Genomic DNA, 18,050 nt, shown 5'->3' with positions numbered 1-18,050 from the left:
GTGTTGAGGACATGGCAGGTGTTTGTCAAGATTGTCCTATAAATACTGAAACAAGGTCAAATGCAACATTATAATGATATTATCATTATAATTACTCTCTGAATCAAAATAAAATTTAGGTGTAAAAGTACATTTAATTCGTTCATCCGCCCTGTCGGATTGTTTGAGTTTGCGTGAACACAGCAACCAGCTCCCTGTGTTCGACCATCTCCAGCCAACAGGTGCAGCTGCTGCTAGCAGAACAGTGCTAGTGAGCATCCAGTGACTAATTTCTTACTTGTTAACTTACACTAGCTTTCACCTGTATCTTATCTTGTTTAGAAATGCAATAAAGTTTGTGTTGTTTATACAAAACTACTTTTTCTAAACCAAAAATAAAGAATCGGATCAAAAACCAGAATCGATAATGGTATCCGCATCAATAAAATGTCATCAATGCATATCCCTACCGTGGAGTGTCGTGACAAACAGTTAACAGCTCTTAAGCCATTTGTCGAGAATGCCCTAATTACTTAATGTAACGTACTAGCTGTACGACTGGCCAGTTGAGTGCTAGTTATTTTTTTGTTTTCTCTGTATGGGTTGAAGCAATGCTGCGTCATAAAATCCAATTAAAGTATTACCAGACTATTCTGTTAAGAGTTTAGTCTGGCCATGCCAGGGTAGCTACTGGTGTCCATTTGTGATAATTTAAATCAACATACTTACTAAATGTTACACATCTAGACTGGTAACCTATATATTCTTCAAGGTATGATATTCTCTAGGTAAGGTCAGATGATGGTAAGGTCCTTCAAACAGGTATCAGTGGTGGCGTGCTTTGACCATCCGAAACCTTTAAGCCTTGCATCACTTTGGTAGTTTGATGTCTTGATGTAATAGTTTCATGAAGCAACATTTTCTATTTATATTTATTATTATTATTTACTTTTTACGATCATGTATAAACACTTGCAGCACCTCGCGAGAAATCAATTAAGTAACGAATGACGATAATTGCTCAGAGGCAGGGTTGCTTTCTAACAAGGAAAATTCTTGGTACGCTTCTTCATCAAGACCGATATGTATGCAGCCATTTTCGATTCACCATTTGTCCTGCACTATATGCCATAATATCAATAGGAGGACTAAAAGCTTGTACTGAGGAAGCCAGGGATTAATGAATGAACAACCCAGATATTGAGTTTCTTACTGTAGCTGTTGAGATGATAGTGTGATTATTACGTTGCGCTATTAGTCATTTGATAATGATGCACTTGTCAATAATACACTACAAACATACCCGATGTAATTCATAATTTTGTCACTTTCCTATTATGCCGCTTAAACACACGGTAAAAAAAAAAATGAAATATCCTTCCAGAGGGATAAAATAATACCACTTTTTCTTGTTTTTTGAAAAGAAAATGCTTTATTTCAGTGCTGTCTGATAGGTGAGATATTGTTACCCCACAGGGACAATATTTCTTGATTTCCATTTTTGGCTGTGTTGTATTTCATGTATTTTGTGGTATCAGTGCATTTACTATAGAACAGTTATTTTTTATAAAAAAAAACACTTTTGTGCTGTGTGCCATGTTCCTTTATTTCAGTGAAGACACACTTTACTTTGAGTCGGTTGCACATGTGCCTTCAGGCACTCTGAAAACTACTACTCTGAATGTGTATTAATGAATTTCTGAAAATAGTCCAAAACTAATCCATTATTTGATTTTAAATGAAAGTAAATTGTGTATTGTTTTTGAAGATGAATGACCAGCGGGCTTGGGTCCTAATGGCGCCCATGCAAGGGAGGAAAAAAAACTGCTGGCTTTGGAAAAATGTGATGTGATGTCTTTTAATGTTAGAATTTAACATATTCCAACCATCTTTGACCAACACCATTTGAATAATACTGGCGCGGTCGTGAAGTGCGCTGGGGCCCTTTTACCATCCATCATCCAGTGCATTGCCAATTGTACACAGACATCATTTGGGAAATCAAGCGCTTTCTCTCATTTCCTCAAACACTTACTACTTGACAGTTTTTCAACTAAGTGGTTGGATGATTTCTGCCTGCCCTGCACATCATGGAGGCAGCGGTTGGTCTTGCCTGTGTGAATATGTCAAGATGTCAGAGTTCTGCACACACACACACACACACACACAAAGAAACATTGCCCTGTAGAGCCGGTCTGTCAATCCAGGTATCAGTTATTATCAGTGTCCAGTAATGGAAAGACTGATTTGCGGAGCGTGGATGCTGCAGCGGTATTGATTTGTTGAGTTCCTGCTTTGCTGCACATTCAGAGAATGGAGAAAAGAGAAAAAAGTAATAAAAAAAAATAAATTAAAAAAAAAAAAGGAATTTAAGATAGACTGGATGGGGAAAAAATAAACATGCACTTTGATCTTTAAAACGTTTTACAGCTGTAAATGTTTCACAGTTAGCAATTGACAGCGGTGCTGTGTTGTTGTATTTCCATTGGCTGGAAGGGTAAGAACAGAAATAAGAGAGGTGGATGAGCAAAAGCCCGGTCAGTTGTCATCATTAAAGACGAACTACATCATATTGGCATCCCACACTCTACATATGCCAATAAACAGAAAACGCAAGTCTCCACTCGTCTTACTTCAAGCCATAAGTAAGAAAGTTCTGATGATAAGCTCATTAGGACAGGCTTCATCTGGAGTGGGAGAACATGTGGGCAAACAAAACAAAAAAGTTCAACAGTATGCGTAATGAAGTGGTGTAAATCAGTAGTGATGCTGTCAGATGTTACATCTCAAAATCTGAGCTTTTTAATAGTTTGAGGAAATGCTGTCCAAAACGTCAACATTTGAAACAGTAAGCGTGTAATCTTTGTCAGCCACGTGAGTGACACGTCCCCCGCAGCCATTTTCGATGGTTACCAGAGTATGAGCAAAACGTGAGATGATGACAGGGGAGCAGATGTTTTCCATTTTCCAACTGAAGATGGAAAATGGAAAAACAGAAGAAAAACGAGTGGATACCAACACAGATTCAGCAAAGTTGCCAGGGACAGCTACTTGGCCAAGTTGGTCACTATAAATAATATCGATCTGTTCGACCTGAGGGCAAACAGCTGGAGCTCCGACGCAGAACTGCTGCCTCCAGTCTCTTCCCTGGACATCACAAACTAGTTGGTTTATGGAATAAGTGCTTATACTTTCGAGGAGTTTAGAAATTACAAATCCCTTGAAGCACGTGGACACCACTGACACAGCACCAAAGTGCAAGCAAAAGAAACATAAAAGGTCACAAAAGTTGATGCTGATCATCATCATGTAATGATGCTGTAATGATAATGGCATCATTTTCAGTTTGCACTACTGTCACACGTAGTTCGTTGTTCTCTAAATCTTACTTTCATTTGATTTGTACCCACTGTTGGTTTGTCAGCGTGTCGACAAACACTAGTCAATAACGCGAGTTATGTAAAAGGTCATACACACACTTCATTGTTAAAGCAGGTTCAAATGGAATTAAAACCACACCATTCACTTCACATGTTAATTTACTGTTCATTGTGGGTGTGAAGTTGTTCTTCTAAGTGAGGAATTTCCACTGTGAAGAATAAAGTTTGAAACTTAATTCAGTTGTCATATCTTAAACTATAATTGGGCAGTGGTTTGAGAGAGATTTTTCTAGTTTCCTCCACATCACTAGCAGCCAGCTAACACCAAGATCAACGTTTGAATAACGATTGCATCATTTCACGCAAACTGCACCTCACCACATCGTTTACCTACAAAAATAGCGTTAATGATCCAAATGCACCATGGCTTTGTGGGTGTGATGTCACCTGACAAAGACCGATTGTTTTATTTTTAGAGTAAGTCTCTTGTTTTCTTTTCTTTTTTTAGAGCATAGTATAAAATTCACTCATGTCACTCATCTGAGTAGTGACACATTTGAGAAGAAAAGAAGCTTCCTGGTTGTTGTGGCAAAATGCTTTCAAGAAACTGTGAAACCCTATACTGAAGATAACTAACTGAGCTCTAACTTAGCATGCTAGCTGCTAACTACAGCTGGATATACTTAAGAAGCAACAACTTTCTCTATAGATTGCCTGTGCCGTGGTAAATGCTTAAAATCTAAACCTATATTTTACTCATATACCTGACTACTGTCCTTTTACTTACCTTTATCGCTCAGCATCATTCTTTGTCATCCCATTTTCTTCTCTCTTCTGTCCTCTCCTTCTCCTCTGTTCATCTCCTCAATCTCCTTTTCTCATTTCACTTCATCTCCTATTCACTTCTTGCCTTATACCTTCTCATCTCACTCAACGTCTCTTCTTTCTTCCTCCCAGGACTCCACACTTTCTCCAACTGTTTCTTGAACTCTTGTTCTCTCCTGTACTTTTTGGTTTATTTCTTCTCGCCTTGTCCTCGTCTCCCACCTCCCTCATGTCTTGTCTCGCGGTGTTGTTCATGGATTATTAATCATCTTGTGGGCCTAGAATGCCTCTGTGACACTCTCCAGACCGGCCACACAAAACTATTGAGTTTGAATTTCATTCAAAGGAACCACAAGGGATTTTCAGCAGTGCTGAACTTGTCTTCACTGCTAAGGTTAGAGTATAGATTATTCACAAACTTGGGCAAAGTATAGATCAGCTGCAATAGAAGCAGAGAAGTAGCATTTTGCTTAAGTTAATGGGGTGTACACAATGCAACTCACTGAGGAAATTAGATATTAGTGCGCAAAATGCATGCATTTGTAATAAGCTATGTCATGACTCAGTTATGGCTGATTGCAGATCCCATTTGTTTGTGAAGATACTGTTGTTTAAATACGAGAAAGAAAAAAGAAAATGGAACAAAACACTGCACTTCTTTAACAGCAGGTTCAGTCCTGGTTTGATCAGAACCAAGTACATATTTTCCTAGGCTTTTGGAAGACTGTTTTTCAAAGCCTAGCCTTAGACCTATTATTCATCAAAGAAAGCTTACATCTTGCTACTCTGAACCAGGGCCCAGACAGATGAAGAATAGGAAGACATGGTAGTTTTCAGACGTAGGAAGGAACAAGTACTTGCCAGATAGAGCTGCCGACCCTTTAATGTTGTTGCCAGCATCATCGCATCCAATTTGGTGGAAAGTCTTGCCACGGTTAGAAACTGTTGAACCATGTTGGTGACAGCCGTCACTGTGTTCATTGGTATCTAACACCAATGTTGAAATGTTTTCTAAATGATACCTTTCAACAGTGAGATCTCATTGATGACTTGTATCCTCTAACGGGATGCAAGACATTAAATCAGTCTTATGTGAGAGACTGAGATTCATTTATAGTTAGATAAATCTAATAATGAACATAATGTCCCTGTAACCAGTAGACTTCTAACAGTTTAATGTACAGTTTCACATGAACTTTGCTTCTGAACACAGTCACGTTCATTAGTATAAAAGAGTTTGCATTATGTCATTGCGTAGGTTGTATTTTTTAAATCAACGCACAAAGGTTTTGACTTAGCTCTAATTTACAGTTTGTTCGCTTTATTACTGATTTAAGGGGGAATCTACAATGTAAATGAAGATAGGGCAGGCTGTCTGAATACTTGCTTTATGCCTGTTGTAGCTCCCAAAATTAATTCAAAATAATCACATGCAGTGTCCTCAAAGTGAATACTAACACTCGGAACCAATTTCTCAATTAACTCTGGAGGTCCACCCGCACACAGAGCAATTTTTAGTGCAGTTGATTTGCATGTCATTCAGAAAATAAATAAATAAAAATCTCTGAATGAAACAAGGATCTCGGGTGGAATGGAATTTATTTTATGTTTGTACTGAGGTTGATTTTCTCTTGGGGTTTTCAGTGAAAGGTTCTGCCAGTCAGAGCAAATGAGGTAATTCAGGACATGGGAGCAACATACAATAAAACAATTACCCTCTGTTCTCTTTCAGGAAATAAATAGAACACAAAAACTGAGAAATGCATCTTCTGTGTAAATTCTGCACTATACCACTACTGCTAGTTTCATTTGGGCTGCTGTGATGCTGGTGTGGTCATTACTCTTCTTAACACAACTAGCGACATGCTGTCTTACTGTGACAGATATGTATATTTTGTTCCATACAGTCTAACACAAATATTAATTTGTCATATTATATAGCCATCATCTGAGAGAAAAAGGTAAAAAGGAAATATATATATACTTCTTTTTTCATCCACAAATAACATAACCTGGCATAGCCGTATTTAATTCTCATAATGTCAGTCTGGTAAATTGCCATTTGGATTTCATTATGGAGAATATTTTAATCAGTACAGACAAAAATATAAATCTGAATTCATTTGGACAGTCCTACAAAAGTCTTTACTCCATCCACTCACTTTTCCACTGACTGTATATCAATGACAGGAAATCAGACTTCATTTCCTTTACATTAACTTGTAATCACATACTTCATGTATTTATGCGTTTAGAGCTGGAGTCAAATTGGTAACATTCCTTACATTTACTGCCATGGTGTCAAAAATAGTTCATAATCTTATGGAAGGCCGCAATATGCATGTAATTGCATTGCATTTTAAGCTATCATTATACTGGCATAGAATTTCATGTTAAATACAGAGCCGCCTTTGATGTAGACTACACAGAATGAAATGACATGCCAAAACCACTAAATGCACAATGATAACACACAGCGTGACTTGGTGTCTGGATGATGCTAAGCAGGGGACTGGGTTTGCTAATACACTGATTTATTCATATTGGACTGTAATCCTGTTTTAGTTTAGCCTAAGCAAGATGAGACTCAACCTACAGTATTTAACTCAATCTATGAAATTATTGATGGTTTCCTCTTTGATGATTGACGGTTTAGTTTGCTGATGTTTTTGCAGTTCACATGAAACAGAAATAGTTTGTTGAGACATCCTGGTTTGAAACCTGTCTCTGTTTCTGTTCTGAACGAATGAGTCACCACAGGAGCTACGAGCCTCACAATCTGGGCTTAACTTCCATAACAGATACTCACATCGATGACTTGATTTAACAAGGAGTATAACTAATGAGGCCTTTAATGGCTTACCAGTTCTTTTCACAGGGCCTGCCAAAAAGATATTTGTCGGTATTCAGGTGTAGTTCTCCTTTTAGCTGTATCATGTTTTTAACATGTACAAGGTGTTATTTGTGCTGTTCTGTTGGTGTCAAATTCAACAGCAATTAGTTTAATAAACTCTTTTGTACTTTTTTAAAAAAAGAAAAACTATTATCGCCATTTGACTTTCAAATAAAGGCTAAAATGCCTAAAAAATATACCTAAAAATATATATATAAAACACAGGAGTGTCTTAGGGACAACTCTGCAAATGTCCTAGAATAGCTGTCCACCGGCTGTCCTCAACTAACCGAGCTTGAAAAGATTTGCAAAGAAGAATGTCAGAAAAGCTTGTTGCTTTTTACCCCAAAAGACTTGAGGCTGTAATTGCTGCCAACGGTGCTACAGGGTTAGTGAAAAAAGAGACTGAATACTTGAATATGAATGTAATCATTTGGTATTGAAGTGATGCTCGCCTAAGTTATTTCGAGCCATCTTACATTATTTATTATTTATTTAAAGGTAAAAATCACTAGAAATTAGTCATCATTATAATGCTCACTTGAGTACGGTAATTGTGAGAAGAGACAAGAAATAAGGGAAAAGACTGAGCCTAGTCTTGCAGAGGTGTGGAGACTAGCATGAGCCACATTGAGATTTTTCAGACCTGCTCTTACATGCGCTGCTTTGTCACCATGCAAAAGACGTAGAAATCACATGTGAATGAAACCAGGATGCTGCAAAATAACCGCACACACAGACACACGTAGGTTTACTTCCTGTTAATGTGGGTCATGTGCAAAGGAAAATTTATTCAGAATTTCAGCGTGTTTTATTCTGAAAATGCATTGTTCTGCTCTTTTAGTCAAACAAAGAACACCAACAGATTTCTCATTATTCGCTTGTTTCTCAGACGGCTATATGAGATCCTAAAAACATTATTTTGCTGAGCTACTGTTTGTTTCTGAGTGTTCAGTGACACCTGTGCAGTGTGTACATTGTTATGGGCTGAATTGAGTCTGACTACCAATATAATGATGTCACTAATATAAACAGAAAAAAAGTAGTGCTTTGCAAGAATGATTGCTCTGTTTTTTAAAACACAGTCACTTCTAATATGTGTCTCTTGCTTGGCAGATTCTAAACTCTACCTTAAGTTCTGTCTGTCATGGTGCATTCACTGACATCAAGGACAAAACTTAATACAAAATGCAACACAAACACATCAGCTTATCTATGTTAGACACTGCAGATGTGTACAGCCTATAACTCTGCAGCATCAGCAGCATTTAATACTTTGCAACATGTTGTAAGATGGGATAGGCAGGTCTGTGTACAGCAGCTAAATGTCTAATAACTTTGACTATGAAATCCACCATCAAATTGTTGATTTACAGCCTCCTTCTCTCTGTTACTGCAGGACATTTAGTGAAGTTGTTAATTGTCCTGAGAGGATTCGGACTGTTCCTCTGCTAGCGTTAGTGCCTTTTCAAATGAGTGTACATTGCAGTAGTAATTTATTTATTTATTTTTTGACTTAGTTTCATACACAGCAAATTGACAAGAATTTAATTCTTGGTGTTAAACTAGACATACAGGAGTAGAGTTACTACTAGTAACTCCCCTCCCCCAATCACTCTTCGGGCACGCGAAGTCATTTTGCAGCGGTGAGCCACTAAAACTTTACTCGTCGCGCTGTTACTAACCACCCGAACACCTGCTTAATGAGCTAGAGGTTAGCATGCATGCCTGGAGCTACTGTAACATGGAAAGTGAGTAACGGCAGTAAACGGTACGTTTGGCTTGACGTTTTGGCTGAGTGAGACGAGTCATGCACTTTGTAACCATAGATATAAAACGTGATAAGATGATGCTAATGGTTCGGAGTTGCTAGCTAGCGTGCTAAAGTGGTGCTAACACTACATGCATACATTGTGCCTTACTGTTGCATGTTCTAATATTTGTGGTGCAAGTTTGAAAATAAATGTTTTCATAAAACGTGATAAGATGTTGCTAATGGTTCGGAGTTGTTAGCTGGCGCGCTAAAGTGATGCTAACGCTACATTGTGCCGTACTGTTGCATGTTCTAATATTTGTGGTGCAAGTTTGAAAAAAAAATTGCCAAACATGACTACCTTTTTATTTTAGTAAAGTTTATTTTTCACGTATTTTTTGTAGGATTATATAAGAACTACACTGACACCTTTTAAGTGTAATGGGGGTAATACTTGTGTAGTTAAAAAAATAGTCCTCTGAGAGAGTTAATATATACTGGTTGGGGTTAGGCTGTGTTAAATTTAACTATAAGAAGAGTCAAATTTACACTAACTTAGTGTAAAGGTACTTAGACTCAAAAAAGTGTTTATTTACCACACTGAGGTGTGGACCCATATAGACACTTTAAAAGTGTTAAGATCAACTCTTACAGTGTTAATTTGGGTATGCTGAATTTACTGTGTATTGTGATTTCCCTGTTTATGGGCTTCATCTTTAGTATCTCCACACACTTGGTGAACCACCGCTAGTTTGCCTCAACGAACCACTGAGCTCCTCAGCTGTCTTTATGGAGACGTCCATGTTGTTATCGCCATGTGATCAGAGTCTACTTGACATAATGCTTAAAGCATCTTGAAGTCGATTGTTCTGTTCAACACCTAGTGTGTTTTAGTATCATGGATGTATCCTGCTGCATGGGAGGGGGCGACCAGCAGCTCAACCAGCTCTCTCGTCCTGGGCAATGCCCATATTATCTGAACGGTCTGTACTTCACGTCTATTAGTTGTTAGTTCACAAAATTTTATATTACGAAGAAGCAATGAATATACTAACAACAGAGAGCAGCAGGACATAACAAAAAGATACCGGGTGTCGTCCATATATACATTTTGTCCTGATGGATGAAACTTGTGAAGGACAAACAGTATCTCTGTTAGCTAACTAATAATACTGGGATACAGGTCCAGTCAGGCTGATGAGGCTCTGCATCTCTTAACAAAACTTGTGTTTATGTTATTATATTTGGGAAAGGGGATTTAGTTTGTAATTATCCAGTTAAATTGTACACCTTTTAATAGACTTCTACTTTAGATGTTATTATATAAGCTTATCTCCACTCAGTGTCTTAAAACCATGTCTCCAAAATCAACACATTTTTTAATATAGTTTATTTACATCCATTTTTATCTATTTCAAAACCACTTATGGTAAAATATAGTCACATTATTCAGATGTTATTGTAGATAGTACATCAATTAGAAAAAAATACCCCTAAAGTACAGCAAAAAATAGACTAGGAAAACTCCTGCTTTCTGTCTGTTTTCTTTTTTAAAATGTTTCGCTTGACTTCATCCGATTCTCTTCTATTTTCTCTCTAGCTGGATTGTCAAAAGAGGCTGGACGTGGTCTGACATCTCTGTTGGTTCAACCCATCTCTGCCCTCCTGGCCAAGACATTATTGGGATCCTCACCCACAGGGCAGGGAGACTCCTGTCTTCCTCTGGCCATGCCTCCCAACACAGGTAAACATACAATACACAGCATGACAAAGTAGCTGCAAAAGCCTCATTATCAGTAAAGTAGGATTTGTCTCATTAATAATATCGAACATTAGGTACAACACTATGTGGAACCTAAGACTAATAGTTATGAAAACAGCCCAGATCCTAGGCAGACGGTAACACTATAGCTTACATGCATCTCCCCAGAAATATCCGTGTTGTGGCGACCCAGACTGCGGGAGCTGTTCCGCTTGGTAGTAGCATATTTCCGCTTTAGTATTTCCAGCTGCTTCTCCATCTCTGCAATTTTCTAATTGATTTTTTTGGATCAATAAAGATTGCACACATGGAGGAAAGATAAACTGAGGAGGTTCGGAGATATAAAATTTGAATGACTCATCTTCGGTCAGCATCATACATAACCATATCCAACTGTCAAAAAAGACACAAATGTTACTGAAAACTTAGCTGCAGTCATGAGCAGATGATCCATATAATTAATGAATCCAAAAAGGTGAACCAATACTATGGCACATGGAATCAGGAGAGATCTGAATAAAAGTCCAAGCTCAAAAAAGGGGAGACCATGAAGGTAGGACGTGCCCAGAATGCCCCCTTATGGATTTATTGTGTTGATCTAATGCCTCTGAATACCCCAAGACTTCTTGACTTAGCTTACTTGAACCACTTGTACCATTCTACCTAGGCCAAGCAGTGGAGGTTGTATTTTCAGTCTTCAGTACATTATCTAACTGCTCTACAGATGTCCTGCCGTAGTCCAATTACAAGCACTGCAAGAAAGCCTTTCAATCATCAAGAATGCAGAGCCAAGGCATGTCACAGTGTGTCTATAATTACACTAAAGATGCCCCACTTAGATCTAATTCATACTATGGTTAAAGAAATTATTATATTAACCAATCAACATCAAACTAATAATCATAATAATAATCAGGAACTAGGTTCATGAACTGACAATTGTTCTGGTAATTTTTCTATTCAAAATATTAATCACTCCTTAGTTCTTGTTTTTGTTTTGGTGAGGCATTTCTTTTCATTGAATTCAAATGTAAATTGTCTGGTTTTTGGACTGCTAATCATTGATCAGATGAAAGAAGACATCACCTTATGCATTTGCCATTGTATTCTGACATTTTAAATAAAGAACATATTGAACTACATAGTTTGGAAATTAAAAAACATTCATCTTCGGTTTAAACCATTATGTGGAAATGTGAAAAAAAGGAATATAAAAAAGAAGCTTATATTGCATTTATTAAGGGAGCAGACTCATTAAAATCATTTTACCACATCTCATTTTTGGCCGTGCTTCCAGAAAGTTCTAGAAATCTATAAAACTGACGTTCTGTGTAAAGTCTAATTTTAGGTGCAGTCCTTCAGTAGTGGAACGTATTTCAGCCATTGTTTGTGTATCACTCTGCTCTACTTTAGAAGTGTATCACCTTTACGAGGGCTTACCACTGCCAGCATGTCAGTGACACTCTGTGGTGACTCATGAAGTTCATAACCTGGAATTTCCAGCAAAACCTAGCTTGGCTCAGAACTTGACCCAAATACTTTTTCTGCACTGCAGGTTATAACGTCTGCTAGAAGAACTTTGTGAGTAGCATGTCTTGCACATGCTGAGCCATATGAACAGTGATGACATTATTCACTGACTGAGGTGCTTGAGAATAATAATGTGCTGACTGCTGAAACACAAACCAGATTGTATCTAAAGTGTGGAGAGCATGATAAATTTAGGGGAAAAAGAAGCAAATTTTTGTGATCGTTGTAGATGGGATGGGCACCAGACATGTCTCATAAGAATGGCCAAAAAAAAAAAAGAAGGTAGAATTACGTTGGTGCTGATGCTGAGCCCTTCAGAAGTTAAAAAAGAGAAGAGCAACCGAGCCACGAGAAAGATAATAATCAGAGGACAAGAGGTTGTTGACACAAAAACATATTTGTGTTAGACTAGTTTATAGTAGTGTTAAACTAATATGGTACTACAAAGCTTGCTTGTGGGGATTACTGCAGTTTGAGAAGCATTTTGCATACACGAGGATGGTTTCTGTTTCCAAAATACAATAAAACAATATTTTCGCAGGGCAGATGGTGGGATATGATGTGTATCCACTATTGTCAATGGTTTGCTTTCGTATTCATTCATGCAGACTTCACTGAATGTATTAAGAAGGGAAGGGCACCAAGGCAGCATGACTGCGTTTCTCCTGTGTGTAGCAAAAAAAAAAAACGAAAAACAACAACATGCAGTTGCGTAGTCCTACAACCAATCACTCCACGAGTACTCCACTATGTCGCTGTTAAGCTTCTTATATACATACAGAAATTTGATCTCGCTCATAGAAGGTCACATGCTAAACTCCAGGCCAGTCCTTGTAGGGCACTCCTACTGCAGCGTATGCAACCCTTAATTCTTCCACAATTTGTTCCTGTTGGTCACCCATCCATTTGTTCACACAATAGTGTGTACAGAGTGTACAGCATAACAAAATTACATCATTTTGTTCTCGCAGTCAATAGTGTCAAGAGATAGAAAGGCAAAAAAGCAATAAAGGTAAGGAGGCATGTAAAAGAAAACATCTAGTCTTTTGTGTTTACGTTTCACTGTGCAGGCTAGTCACTGATTTGTGTAGGATGTTACTGTCACTCCATTATTTTGTCTCTCTTATCGCACAGTAAAATAAAGAAGCAACCCAAGACGTTGCGTCCAACGTTATATTGGATATACACTTGCTCTCTAACCCTTGTTTTATTGAATTCATTTTTTATTGTGCTTGTATTCCACCCTTGCTCTTATTATTTTGAGCTGTTTAATTACTTAACTATTTTTATTGCGGTACAGTTTTGATTGCCTTGAAATGTGGCTTGGCTCTTGGGTACGCCTCACGGTCAGGTCACCATCAATGAGATGCAGCTGTTAATTAACCTGCTGTGATTGAGGTGAGAGAAGAGATGCAGAGACAAGCTCTTACAGTAAGAGCATCTCGCACCCTTTCTCCCTCGTTCAGAACAATGGATAGGTAAACAGAAAGATTGAATAAAAATGATACTTTCTTTTCACTGGAGTTTCCACTTTTTGCTTTGAAGCCAAAGAAAGGCTCTAAAATATGAAAGCATCCAGGTAGAACAGTAGACAGCCTCAGGACAAAAGTGGTCATAAAATGCTTGCGAAAAACGAGAGAGAAAAAAAAAGGGATGACACTCGATTTTGCACAGACTGTAAAACCGTGCCTAACAAAGAAGACAGAAATCAGCAAGTGCGGCGGGGTCTATACTGGGAAAAGTAATTTCTCTCACATTGAACGAAGTCTCCTTTTATGCAGTCCACATACAAATTAAAGCAATATCAAAAAATATCTGGGAAAAGAAAGGACGATAAATATGCACCAAGGGAGTTTAATTTCCTTTGCCTGAAGGAGAATAATAGATTACCACAGGGCACCGTGGATGTTTTCCAGTATTCAGAGGGAAGGGTGCTGGGTAGCAATATGGAAAGAGAGGAGGCAGAAAGAAGACAAGTGTGAGCAGCTCGACAGACTGGTACAACCTAAGGTCTTACATTCGTGCTGCTCGTAGTGTTCAACAGTGTTTGTGGTTTTAGTTTTAACTCTTCAGAATGTGAGACATGTGGCTGTCAGAACGACAGCTGTGGACATAGAAGATAATGAAATAGTCCTCACAAATCATCTGTATGAAGCTTGGGTCTTTGCTAACTATGCAAATTTAAGAAAAAGAAAAGGAGAAAAAACATACTACTTCTCCTTTTTCAGTGAAATGTATTGGCCTTTTTGTGGTGCAGAAAGTAAGATCAAGGGCACACAAAAGTGGTCACAGTTTATCATCTGTGGATCTTGAATATATTGAGAAAATTCCATTACAATTAATCCAGACGCTGTGAAGTGAATCACAGACGTTGCCATGCCTAGGGAGGGCCAGGCCAACGGGATGATCAAACCGTGCTTTGTTAGGAAGTCTTTATCCCGAAGTGATCTCCTTATCACCGTGTGCTTCGCTGAGTCATGTTGAGACAGATACAATTAACTCCAGGCGTTGCTGGGAAAACTTCATTAGAACTACTGTCTATTGACAAATGTATTATGTTTATAATACACAGTAATGGATCGGTGCTGTTTTCAGGAAAACAATGACAAAAATGTATCAAATGAAGCGACCTGAGAAAGTTCAAATCACCCACAAACCAAGCTAGTATTTGCAACACCAGCAATAGTTGACACACACCAATCAGCCACAACATTAAAACCACTGATAGGAGAAGCAGTTGACATTGACCATCTTGTGACAATACAATGTTCTGCTGAGAAACTTTTGGACCTGGCATTCGTGTGGATGTCACACAGACACGTACCACCCACCTAGACCAGACCAGACAACCTCAGCCTGTAGCAGTGACTCTGTTTAATGGCAGCTGCTCAAAAAAAGATTCACTAGATCTCAAACTGATCAAGTATGTGTGGGATGCACTGAAACAAGTCTGATCCGCAGAGGCCGCACAAGGGAGACCTTCACAGTGTGAGGAAGGTCATGTATAACTGTATAATTGATTAACTCCCTCATCCAATGTTGCTGTGGAGAGGGCTTCTGGAGTTATGTATTTATTTTTGGGGGCAAGTTGTCAGTAGTCTATTGTCTCTGCCATTACTATCCATGTTCCGTTCTATTCTGGAGACGAATGCAGTAACTTCCGCGAAACATTAAACATGGTCCGTTTTTCAGAAAAAAAGAGCAAGAAAACACATCGAGTGAACTTTACTTTGAATTTTGTTGCTTCCATCAAACTTCCCCAATGTGATTCTAGAAGACTAGACGCACTAGACGTTTTGCTATAATTCAACATATCACTTATGAGAGGCTGCAATTTCCAAGGAATTTTCCCTACGCAACAAACTAGGAAAAATCTGCACAATAAAAACATCCCCTACTTCCAGTGCATCTATTCTCCAGGCTATTATGTGGCTGCCAAGAGGTCGCGTTCCAGGAACTGTAAGCATATTTAATACGTTGTTGTTTGAGGATATGTTTGAGATCGGCCTAGTCATAGCCAATGATTCAGCAACGCTTGTCATCAACTCCTAGGACTTCATGATAAGTCTATACACAACTTCTACATGTGTCCGACAGCTTTGTGGCTAGATTTAAACTGTAGACTTTATTCGTCCCAGAAGGGAGATTTGTTTCCTCTTGACTTTACATACATTCAACACAATAGCTACTGCTATTTGTTTCTGAGCTCTTACTGTGACTAAAAGCAACCTTGGCATACTGAGCCGTACGGCTGTGTGCGCAGCCTGGCGCGTTATGGTAAAGTGTGTCCGTGCGTGCGAGGCGGTCCTCGAGAAATTAGACGGATGCAGTATCAAGGGGTAATTCCTGCTTTCAAGAGAATAAATCCCCTCTCATCTCCGCATCATCACCGCAGGCCTCGACCGCACCGGCACCTTCTGCTCCTTCACTCTCTCAGTCTGAAGCCTCTTGTCTTTCGCTTAAGCCCCCACTCAGGCACCGTCTCTTGTCGCCAGTGTGTTTCCCAATTGTACATGTGTACGCTCTGTCCATTTCCATTTATTCCCCAATAAATCCAAGCAGCTGCTCACTGACTGGAACACTGCACCTTTCCTTTTTTCCAATGTTGCAAACAGATAACAGGCACACGGGCGCCTTAACCCCCCGACCCACCCCACCCCCTCGTCCGCCACCACCGACACCGTGCACAAAAAAAACTCACACACAGTTTATTGTGTGTCATCGCTGTTATACACCCAGGTAACCTGAGTGAGTCGAACAGAAAGTCAATGATACACCCCTCCAAAAAAAAAAAAAAACTGTGGCCGAAAACATTCTGAGTATCGATCCTTCGGTGCAAAGTGGTCGATCGAGCATGCGCGTGCCACTCTCACCGCAGCATTGTTTTCAGTTGGGAGCTCTAAGCCCACGGTGTCCAGGAAATTTCAGTTGTATCGGATTTTAAAGATTCGGACGTAGGATCGTTTTTTTGAGTCCCGCTTTTGTACAATTATGGGTTTGTAGAAGCAGGATTCGGTGTCTTTTAGGTGGATTTCGGTGGCTCGTAGTCTGTTTTCGCGCGTCAGGTGATGTACAGATGTGGTCCAGATTTAGAAGAGAAATGGCTGGTTTTGAAGGGGTCATTTTGTGTGTGTATGAGCGTTTTGCCCCCGCTCTCTGAAACGTGGGGTTTCTGTGTAGAAACAAGCTTAATGTGCAACACCCAGAGGTTCTGCAAGGTAGGCTTATTTCTGAAGTGTTTCCATTACTTCAAATGAGTCCGAGAGAGGGAAAGAACAGGGGCTACAGAGGGAGAGATACAAAGAGAGAGAGAGGGGGAGAGAGATGTAATCTTTCTCCAATCGATTGGCTGCACCTCTGACCACTCTTGGGATCCCGCTATCATTTGTTTCCATCTGTCTGCCTCCTTTCATTTTTTTCCCTTCTGTTTAATTCTTTTTCTCCCAATTTTTCTCTTTTAATTCCCTTTCAATTAAGGCTGGCTATATTGGCTGGCCATTGGTTAATTGCTTAGGGGCCCTCCTTGGAGATCGCCAGACCTTAACGAGATGACATGATCGGCCCTACAGTACTCTGTAGTGCTCTGTGTCTGCTTGTGAGGGAATTTTCCGGGTAGTTCTATCAGTGTGGTAGTATTAAATATTACAGTATCTTGTATTGGAAACCTGTATACTACCCCAATCTGGCATAACACTGACCATCTCGTGATAATGCAATGCAAACTTCTGGAGGTGACACTCGTGTGGATGTTACCTAGACATGTACCACCAACCTAGACAAACAAAAGCAGTTTAATAACAACTCAAAAAAATGTAAAAAAGCAGCCACAAGGTGTTGACCTGGCCTCCAAATTCACTAGATCTCAAGACACTGAACCCCCAGCTGCTCCCAGTGCGTGGCACTGGTGTGGGTGTGCTTGCGCGAGCGAGTGGGTAGATGTGCCTGTGACTGTATAATTGCTTTGAGTACCAATCGGTAGAAAAGCGCTATAGAAACAAAAGCAAGACCAAGAAAAAAAGCGAGATCCGTGGGATGCACTGGAACAAGCCTGATCCACAGAGGCCCCTCCCCTCAACCCACGGGACCCAAAGGACCCAAAGGACCCAAAGGACCCAAAGGACCCCCACTAACAACATTGTGTTCCCAGACACCACAGGAGACCCTCAGAAGGCCCATGTCCATTAACAGATGAGTCACAGCTGTTTTGGAGGAACAAGGGAGGCATACACAATATTAAGAAGGTGGTCATAATGTTATGCCTGATTGGTGTGTATGATCTACGTATCATTTGTTCATTCGATTCCATTAAGAATCCATAATAAAATTAAAAAACAAAACAAAACAAATAGTTTTTGTATCATTGTCCTATGAATTTGAAGAATACAATAATAAGTTATTTTTGGCTGGTATCAAATAATAATTTTAGAT

General features: G+C 39.2%; 1 protein-coding gene across 1 annotated transcript in view; it reads left to right on the top strand.

Annotated features, from left to right (window-relative positions):
• Positions 1-18,050, top strand: part of LOC125009939 (inactive N-acetylated-alpha-linked acidic dipeptidase-like protein 2) — a 284,469-nt gene that overhangs the window by 110,235 nt on the left and 156,184 nt on the right. The window contains exon 7 of the mRNA XM_047588201.1: positions 10,431-10,574. Within this exon, the coding sequence (XP_047444157.1) occupies positions 10,431-10,574 (144 nt within the window). The remainder of the gene's footprint in view (positions 1-10,430; positions 10,575-18,050) is intronic.

The sequence above is a fragment of the Mugil cephalus genome, chromosome 6, assembly GCF_022458985.1.
Source record: "Mugil cephalus isolate CIBA_MC_2020 chromosome 6, CIBA_Mcephalus_1.1, whole genome shotgun sequence".
Classification (NCBI taxonomy): Eukaryota; Metazoa; Chordata; class Actinopteri; order Mugiliformes; family Mugilidae; genus Mugil; species Mugil cephalus.
This window is presented reverse-complemented; position numbering and strand designations above follow the sequence as displayed.